General features: G+C 36.2%; 1 protein-coding gene across 1 annotated transcript; it reads right to left on the bottom strand.

Annotated features, from left to right (window-relative positions):
- Nucleotides 1-308: 308 nt before the first annotated feature.
- On the bottom strand, nt 309-8,610 carry LOC120634169 (cytochrome P450 4C1-like). Its single transcript, XM_039904595.1, has 10 exons — nt 8,463-8,610; nt 7,392-7,481; nt 5,855-5,965; nt 4,423-4,608; nt 3,816-4,012; nt 3,495-3,561; nt 2,693-2,885; nt 1,586-1,737; nt 709-888; nt 309-466 (listed from the first exon to the last, which is right to left on the bottom strand). The coding sequence occupies exons 1-10, from the start codon at nt 8,608-8,610 to the stop codon at nt 309-311; spliced, it is 1,482 nt and encodes a 493-aa protein (XP_039760529.1).
- Nucleotides 8,611-10,283: the final 1,673 nt, after the last annotated feature.

Raw genomic sequence — 10,283 nt, 5'->3', positions numbered from 1 at the left:
AGCCGCTGTTAAGTTCAGGTAACTTAAAGAATTTGTGTCAATACTATCTAACTTAATGTCAATATCACACAACTCACAAACCCACCTTAAACCAGAGTATCGGGCCTATATCCTCTCAATAAGAGTAAATGAATATCGACATTTTTCACGTGAACAAAGTTTATAAACACAGTTCTTAAAGATATCCTTATTAAACTTATCTTCATAATTGAACAAATGATATTTTGCTTGTTGAAAATTACATTAGTAATTTTGCTGTTCAACAAAAGAGGATGTTTAAAAATAATATAACTAAACTATAATAACATTTATTTATTCCTCTTTACAATTGTAATATGATGTCCTGATACTGGCTTCAGCAATATCTCCATCTTATTTACCAGTTTTGTGTGGTCTCCGGACAGCCTATAGTGTCGGTATAAGCGAGCCAGAGTAACCTTCATTGACATCATAGCGTATGCTTTACCTGAAAAAAGATTAAAGTAAATCCATTTGTCTGTTATCGACATCTTTATATGATTTTCGAGGGGCAGCACTGATGCCCTCAATGCGGTCTTTATCATTAATCGCTATATAAATATTTTGAAGGGTCAAGTCTTCAAATCCATTGTTTGTTTGCAATTCAGTCTGAAATGCAAAAGGCAGACGATCTAGAATTCTATGCTTATCAGACTTTAAAAAAAAGAGAAGGCTATTTTGTAACATTACCTAGGCAATTCCTTCTTCCTAAACTAAAGCTCGAATGCCAGTTGGCGAAATCAGGTAAAGACGCGGGATCCAGCCAACGCTCTGGCTTGAATTGTTCTACATCAGGACCCCACAGGGGATGCATATGGACACCATAGCTGGACATTAAACACGATTGACCTTTAAAGAGAGTCCAGTTGCCTGTAATAAAACAAGTGATTTTATTTAAAAAAAATTTTTTTAGCTTTTAATCGAGTTTTAAAAGATTCTCAATTCGGTGAAAAGGAAAAAATTAAGATTCTTTTGATAAGATTAGGGCTACTTAATTATAAATTAACTAACTGTTTCCCATGATTCCGTGAAGTGTTTCGGATTTTTGACAACGAGTTTTGTGGAATTTGTTTAGAAGCCCCTCAAAAACTTGTTGGAACACCGCAGATGGAATTTCATAAATAGCATAAAATATTACACGTTGAACTTAAAAATATACTGTCTTAAATATTACTATTATATTACACTTTTGCACGAAAGCCAAACGGGGTTTGCCCATAATTACTTGGCTGGACAGACGGGCTGGGAATCGCAGTTTATCGGAATAGTAGTAAAGAGCACTGCTGTATTTTCGCCTTAATATTCCCTTAGTCGGCAGATGAGGGGTGGTGACAATTGTATTCTGACAGAACTGTACTCGTACCGCCGATGCCATGCAAGCCGATGCTTGGATTCAAAAAAATATAAATGTATACTTAAAACCAATCAAGTAAGTCTTTCTTAGTTAGTGACTCAACCAGTGGTTTAGTATGCTGCAGATACTGTATTGCAAGCAGCCTGCATGAAATACAGTATCATTTTTTTTAACAATTGAACCGCATCTATCAAAGCATAATGTAAAACTTACGCAGTTTTATATCTCTATCAATTAATCTTGCAACGAAGGGCGATACAGAATAAAACCGCATGGTTTCTTTTAACACAGCATCTAGATATATCAGTTGTGATAGATCTCGCTTTGTTACGTCCCTATCGTCATCACCGAACACGTTGAATAATCTGAAACACAACAAACCGTTACACATGTTTCTATAAACACGAAACCAATTAAGAAAAGTCTCATCTTTGTTATCTTTTAATATTTTATACATGTATTAAAATAGAAGAATGTACGTTGATCATTAGTTTTAGAAAGAAAATTGTATGTGTATTAAATATTAATAATAACCTATCTTTATTATAAATTTTAATTTTAATTTAATATTACTTATCAATCTGTTAAAATAGCTTAGTTAGCTTAGTTCATATTTACATTATTATTTTTAATAGTTTTTAGTTAAATACTTATTTTAGTTTTCATTTTTTTATCATGTGACCGGAGATAACAACGACAATCCTGTAAACACCTATAATTGATTATTGTAATGGAACTAGACATAATTTGTAATTCTAACACATAATTCAATTTGTTTATGAATGTAATTACAATTAATGTGGTGTGTGTACTGTGGTCTGTCTTATGAATAAATAAAATAAAATAAAAAAATATTATTAATAATTTACTCTGGAGGGTATATAAAATAATCGTTTTCCACCGTTGCCCACTTTTATAATTTTTAAAGAACAATTAAATTAATTACTTTTTTTAAATAGTTTTATAAAAAACTGATATCATACAAGTACGACCGAGTAAATGCTGTATGTACTTGAATTCAAAATACTACTTTTAATTTTCTAGCAATCGGCGAGATTGAAAAAAGTCAAACTCGACGAAGTAAGGAAAACTCGACTTTGTCTTAAGCTAAAATCAAAAAGCTAAATAAATCCATGGCCACATTTGCAGTGGCATGCAAATTAACGGTTATAAAACCACACGCTGTTTCTACTTGTATGAAGCAAGAGGTTGGTTTGACCTTGCATTTAGGGTCTCCGCCCGTGATACCCAGATTCCAGTTCTTTTGGTGGCGCATTTTTAATGTGTATTAAAAAAAAAACACGTTAAGGAATACTTTACTCCTCAAAAATTTTCTCTTGAACTTGAGGGTGAGATCCAACCAGTAGCATGTTGTACATTAATACAGTGGCTGTAGTGTCGTGACCGGCAAACATCGCCGTATCCAGGTGTTCTCTGATCTGACGGTCATTGAATGCGCCTTCCTCAATTGATAGTTCAAGGAGAATATCTAAGAAAGGCTTGAATATTGGACCTGAAAAGTTTTATTAATATGATAATATGACTTTAATGTTATGATGATAGATCTGGTATAGGCTTCATACTCGAGCTAAATAGAATCTTCCAGAAGATTTTTTCTTACAAGCTTATGTGAAGTTTCTCAAAAAAATAAAAATTCTGTGATCTTGGCCCGAATTGTTGGTTTTAAAAAAAAAATTAAGAATTTAACTTTTGCATTCAAGCATAACATTTGACGAGCTCTAGATGGAATCTAGTGGATGCCATAAAGACATCTCCAGTCCTGCTGGACACATGCCTCCTCTCTCTCACTTGGCTTTGGGTTTAAACTGTTGAGCTCGGCTGGCTGGAGTGACCCAACTCAGAGCCATTTCAATGGCCCTTAGTACAACGGATGGTGCCAACCAAGTATGAAGACAGGCCCAGGAACAGAAGAAGAAGAACATGCAGCCTCTCATAGAATGGAGAAATTAAAAATATGGACCTTTACGCTCCAGACATTGGGCTACAAAAGACTAGAGCGTAAAGTCCACCTGACCTTACCAATATTTTATAAATACAACCATTGCTTGAAAGATTCGTTGCCTAGATTTTTATTAATTTCAACAGCATAGGTATACTGTACCTTTTGCCGTCTTCTCAATTTGTTTTTTATCGAAATTCTGGTAATCAGCTTTTCTCTGTTTCAGAATCTGAAAATAGTAATTTATGTTAATCAACGCCACTTCTGCTTAATTTATTTCACAAAAGCGCTTGAAATTTATATAATATTATATTATTTTAGTACATTTTATCCTTAAGTTAATCACGAGCTCTGTATCAAAAAGCTACTGCTAAAGTTGTATTGTTAACAACGGATGAAAGTTGAAAGCGGATGAAAGCTTATGTGGTATAAAATACTTAACGTAAGCGGTAAGTCAACGAAGTCTATCAAGATAAAACCTACGAAGTAAGGCATATTGTGCAAAATCTTCAAACATGCATCCTGCTTCCTTTTCAACGCTGACCAATTGTAAATAAAGTCGCTGTGAAGCCAGAACTTCTGGATTCTTTCCATCATGATGCTGTTAATCTCTGCAACTGCATTGATGTATTCGCTGTACAATTTTTGATCGTCTCTTATGTCTACTCCCATCACTGTCACTAAAAATGTTCGTAAATTTAAACTTACATTTTTATTATTTTATAGGTTGATTTTTATCTCCAGTTCCTTGTTTAAAACTAAGCACGATTGTAAATTTTCTATCTTACCAATCATTACCATTATTAACCATCCCACTACAGGGCATGGGCTTTTTCCCAGAGCGATAAGGAGTTAAATCATAGAGGCCATGTGCGGATTGGTACAATAAACAAAATAAAGAATTTTCAGGCATGGAGAATTATTCATGATGTATTCCTTCACCGTTATAGCAAGTGATATTTAATTTCTTTAAAACGCAGATCTCGATCCGATCTCGAAAAGGAAACTGAAGTCTAAAGCACTAGACTTTTACCGCTTCAGTAATACATATGAATTAGGGGATACAATTTTATGATTCAGAATAACATACAGCAAAGTGTCTCCAAAGTATTATTCCGTGTGTAGATCCAATGATCAAACTGTCCTTTGCCGACTTCTACCTCTAGATCCTTCACCAAACGTCGGGATTGCCCATTGAACACGTCCAAAAATCCATGTAGAACGGTAGGACTGAATGCTGGATTTAACAATTTCCTATGTATTTTCCAAACTGGAACTATATGAAAACAAATAACATGAATTATTTAACACTGTAAGAAAAATTATGTAACCGTCATAAATTGCGTTGAATGTAGATAGAGCAACTATTTACATTCGAGATCACTATTAGATTTATGCCCAAAGTGCCCACATAGGTTTCATGGACTTAGTTAGAACTCTAAAAAGCATGAGTTTCTTATTTTCATCGGGATGAGCATGTTGCTCATTCAGGCACATTCCTTCTTAATAATATATTGTGTGCGCTAACAAAACTAGCATAGGTTTTTTTTGACCTGTCAAAGGCTTTTGACAGTGTATAAATTCCAAGACTTAAGGGGAGGTAGGTAGGTAGCACTGGATTGGTTTCGAAGCTCTCTCACACTAAAACTGTGGCACCGCGGCTCCCGAACGGATGAACCGATTTTAATAATATGAGTCCTTCAAAATAAAAGGGCTTTTCTGGCTTTTCTAATACCTACTATTTACGATAAATTTTAAATCCAAGATTAAAATTTTCTTTTCCTAGGCTCTACGAAGTCGAGTCGACTGAAAGCTTCTTAAAGCATATAGTTTCAAGGTTTTTAAAACTAAAGATATTATAAGTACCAAATAGTAAATGACTAATTGTGAAAAACCTATAGTGACCTAACGAAAAGTAAGCACCAATGTTAAACTTAAATAGGCAACCGTGATATAGGCTTACCAAGTGGGGTGTGTTAACGGAAATTGTATTTTGCTTGACATTCTCGTTAGCACATTGGCTTATAGACTTAACAGTCTTCTTTGAACGATATGAAATTACGCCCATAGTAGCGCTAACGGGTGCAAGAGTGATTTAAAATACTTTTATGTAAGTCACAGATATACTAGTTTCAAGATAGCTTTTGTTATTATTATTATCTATACTTGTATATTTGTAATAAAACTGTAACTGGAAGATTTCTGTACATTTAATATATTTAAAAAATTTAGACCGGGGGTTTCTTTATAATCGATACCGAGTCCAAAACAGATTTTTATTCAATTTCTGTCCGGGCATCACGTGAGAACGGATTAAAATAAAACATGTAGTGTCTAATTTTAATGAAGACTTGATAAATATTGTCGGAGATCAAGGACATAATTCTGCACAGATAACAGCAAGTCGCAAGGCATACAGGACAACGATCGAATGCATGCGTACCATACTTTTTAATATTATAAATGCGAAAATTTGTGAGGGTGGAATGGATGTATGTATGTATTGGAAAAAAAATATTTACCGGAACTAGTTGCTAATCCATTTCCAAGCCAAGCCTTAAAGAACTCGTAGATGTGGTCTTTTTGTAAACATGTATTGGATATTTTCAAGAAATCTTCTGGATCCGTTACAACTGAAATAAATAATAATATCGTACATCTCTTAAATGTCAGAAATGAGTAGATAAGTTTATAGAGTTACCGACATAGCACCACGATTAACATTATGGTGGGACAATGGGTGGGATATAGCTCGACGAACCGATAGCCAACGTTCCCAGGGTACTGGAATGGCGAAAACGCTACGGAAAACGCAACATTTGTGGACCCTCAAATAGGTGGACGGATGGCATCCAGCAAGTCATTGGGAACCACTTGAAACAAATTGCCCAGGTCTTCGGATTTTGGAACCCTCCGAGTAGGCCAGGCAGCACACCCCGACAGCGAACTCGTAGAAAGTCTCGACCAGGAGCGGCGGTAAGTGTGTTTAGCAGTCAAATTGTTGAATGAAATCACTCAAAGTATGGCAGTTATGTATGAAGCCTCGGTTCAAGATTTATGTCTTTTTCGACCGTCTAAAACGTGCGAAATTCGCGTGCGCGCCGCTCTCGCGCGTGCGGGTGTCGTGCAGTCCAGTGAGGAGCACACGATTATGTGAAAATTTTGTTAGAAAATTTGGAAATTCCAACTGAGGACGTCCATTGGTTGAAATGATAATGATTACTTTAAAATAGAGGTTAAAACTGTTTACTTCGAGTATTTGGAGATGATTCTTAAGTCGCTGGAAAATTTGTTTGAAGCTAATATGCCTCCAAAACCCGGGATGGCTTCGCTCCCCGGCCGAGGCAACTTGGTAATTTATTAACTTTTGAATTTTCTCTGGTCTGGTCTGGTGATGGTCTCTGACCGTGGCTAGTTGCCTACCGTCTAGATCGTACCGTCAGCGTTCCAGTACAATGTCGCTGGGTATGAATTTTATATCACTGCCATACCCCTAACAAGTTAGCCCGTTACCATCTTAGAATGCATTAACAATTACCAACAGGTTTGACAAACTGTCTGGTGCATCGGTGAACACTGTGGTTCTAAGTAAGAGATCCCAGGTTTCATCTCCGGCAGGGGATACTGAGGAATTTAAAATTTCTTTATTTCCTCTGGTCTGTGCTGGTTCGTGGCTACCAGCCTACTGACAAAGTCGTGCCATTAAGCAAACAAACAAGCAAGCTTCTACGATGCCGTATCGAAACCGATTAAGGTCGAAAATAATTTGGAGAGGTTACTTCAGGACCTTAGAAATGCATCATCACGTACCACCAGGTGAGATTGCAGTCGGGGGCTCAATTGCAGAAAAAAAATGCAATTTATACATTTGCATCTAACTCCGCAAACGAACCGATCACGTTGTTTTGACAGTGTCCAAAGAGTATACAGACTGGTCTTATCATTCGTCGGAGCGCATTGGAATCAGGTTCTTAAGTTGAACCATGTATTTTCGCGGCTTTGAATGCCCGTTCCCTTATTAGAATTACGAATTAAATGGACAGTTAAAAGATAACTTACCGTAAAACACTTTTGGTCCAATTGAAAAAGATACAGCTCCGCCAGCTTTCCAGCTCTCGAGACATGCCTTTTTTGCAAAATTCCATAGTTCTGTAAAATGTTAATCCATATTTATACTTATAAAATTTTTGAAGAGCTATATAATATTATAGCTAATACTAGCTGTCCCGGGGAACTGCGTAACGCGGATCCTTTTTTTTATGTTGAATGTTATATTTTAATACTTCGTATCCTATTCCGGTCTAAGAGGAATCCAAAAAATCTAATATCATAAAAATTGGTCCAGCCGTTCTTCAGTTATAAATGTTGTAACTAACACATCTTTCTTTTATATATACAGATTATAATAGAAAAAGTTTTTTTTATTTTTTGTCAGTGCTTCACGCCCTAGAGAGGAGAATATAAACGGAGAGTTACATTGGCTACTTTTCGTCCTGGAAAAACATCGAACTTCCTAGGGTGATACAGGAATATACAAATCAATCAAAGACTTATTTATCGCGGAGCGATGCTGGTTTTTAATAAAACCTTAAAAAAAAAATCTTCGGCTTCTTAAAAATTCAAATTCCCCGAACTATTCTCTGTATAAAGAGCAAGTGAGGCTTTGCTTTAGCTGAGAGCAGAGAGCCAGTAGCAGAATGAATTAATACACTTTTATTGTATAACACAACAAATATTATATACTAGCTGTTGCGCGCGACTTCGTCTGCGTTTAATTTTGTTTTTTTAATGTGGCATTAAATTTTGTTGTAGATCTAAAAAAATTAAAGTATTCAGTATCGCTAAGCCATAAATGAGGGGTTTGCTGCTGTCCGCTGAGGAGTTCTGTCTAGTTTCTTGAGGATCGGTTAAGTAGTTTTTGCGTGGAAGCGTAACAAACAAACTTACATTGACATTTATAATATTAGTAGGGGTAGGGATAGTTTACAGAGCGTTGAGGCGGCCTTATTGCTTTATGGCGTGCAAGTACAGTTTAGTCAGTAACTTTTGCAGGCATAGGTATGTTCATGACGCTTGTACTTGCTTACGCGAGTGTAACCTGTGTATACACTCATATTGGGTTTTACTTACTCACGCTGTCTCCGAGTAAGAGATGAGCGTGCCCAATCAGAGGCAGAGCGCCTGGGTAGGCTGGTGGTTCATCTTTATTTGGGATTCTTCGCCACCACGACAAAATACCACACGCCATCAATGAGAGTATTAGCACCACCGTCAACATTGTGAATTTTCTGAAACTGAAAAAAAAAAAAACAGTTTCCCTGACCGATTTCGGCCACGGTGGTCAATCTACAGTTAAATTTCCAACTACGCGGAAGATGCGATTTTTCAACTACACGCAAATTGTATACGCAAATACAGGTGCACTCCCTATACCATCACACTCATAGCCCGATGGAACGGCAGTTCCGTCTCGACCGGAAAGAGATCAGGTGCAGTGCCGACAGCTTAACCTGCTAGATTGAATCACGGTCAATTTCCAAACTCCAGACTAGTACTTAGAACTTCTTGATAGAAAAAACCAATACCATTCATTTTCCGACGCGGTAATCCAGAACCTCGCATCTGCAGTCGAAAATGCTTATCAATTGTGTAAATAAAAAATCCTACCGATACGACGTGCCGTCAAGCGATTACGCGTTATGCTACGATACCGCGTAGAAACTGGATATGGGTTTAATATAACTGCTGTACCTCTAACAGGTTCATCATATCAACTTATTACCGGGTCTCCTCTCCCAACGAGAAGGGGTTAAGGCAATAGTACACCACGCTAGTCCAGTACGGAATGGTGGACATGTCTAAAGACTTAGACGAGACAAATATCCACTTATTTAAGGTTACAGGCTGTATTGCATCCCCATCAGAGAGCACCATCAGAGACCACCACCAGGTTTCGCTGCTGAAACCGCAGATTTTAGCGAGTATAATAATATAATAGCTTAATATAATAAATAAATTGAAAATTTAAATAACTTACGGCTATCAATATACATTATACTTACTCTTAAGCCCTTTTTATTTGATACCAATATTGAGTTGTGATAAAATAAAGAAAGAAAGGAGACACACATTACAATATCAACGACACCACGCATGTAATATGTGACACAACCTAAAAGAAGGTGCCAGTTCAGCACTGTACAGCATATAATAGACTAAGCTAAAATTTTGTATAGGTAATAAAAAAAAATGTTATACACCATTTTGTGACGGCGGCCATCTTGGGCCGATTTTCCACAAATATAGCACTCCCCAGTTATTCCCCTTCCAATCATAAACAAAATCACACACACACACACACACAGGCACGTCAAACCTATAACACCCCGTAGTTTTTGTGTTGAGGGTTAAAAATTAAGAGAATTTACTTTCTGGGTACATTTTTTCTACAATCTTTACTTATATCGTCAGTGATAAGATATTTTTAATTGATTTTATTATTGCAACAGATACCTAAATAAAGTTTAACTTATAACTTACCGTAGTGAACTGATGTTCTATGTATAACTATCTTCTTCTTCTTCTTCTATATATATATATAATGAAAATGGTCTTCGTTTGAGGCTCAATCACGCCTAAACCACTGATCGTATCGACATGAAACTACCACCATTCGATGCGAAATTTTTCCTAGATGGTTTATGGCTATCTATTTTTTGAATTCCAACATTCCTTCATTTTTTTATTGCTGTTTTACTTTTATGAACATTTATCCCGCTAATAAAAACAAAAGATAAGCATTTTCTCTTGATTCTTTTGTTTTCATGGATTTCAACAGAGTGTATTAAACGGATTATGGTTTTTTACATTCAGCTAAAAATCTACTCACGGTAGTGGAGAACGGCTGGACCAATTGGGCTTTTTTTTTATCTTCAGAATTGTCAGGAGAAA

This window comes from Pararge aegeria, chromosome 23, assembly GCF_905163445.1.
Source record: "Pararge aegeria chromosome 23, ilParAegt1.1, whole genome shotgun sequence".
Taxonomy (NCBI): domain Eukaryota; kingdom Metazoa; phylum Arthropoda; class Insecta; order Lepidoptera; family Nymphalidae; genus Pararge; species Pararge aegeria.
Note: the sequence above shows the minus strand (reverse complement) of the source record. Positions and strands in the feature narration are given on the sequence as shown.

What these genes read in the sequence shown, in the direction of transcription:
- LOC120634169 (XM_039904595.1), bottom strand. Translation starts at nt 8,610, where the DNA reads ATGTTGACGGTGGTGCTAATACTCTCATTGATGGCGTGTGGTATTTTG. An exon ending in TACTTTGGAGACACTTTGCT is followed by an intron (nt 4,013 to 4,422) that starts GTATGTTATTCT and finishes GAACATTTTTAG; the next exon opens with TGACAGTGATGGGAGTAGAC. An exon ending in TGATAGAGATATAAAACTGC is followed by an intron (nt 889 to 1,585) that starts GTAAGTTTTACA and finishes GTTTTATTACAG; the next exon opens with GCAACTGGACTCTCTTTAAA.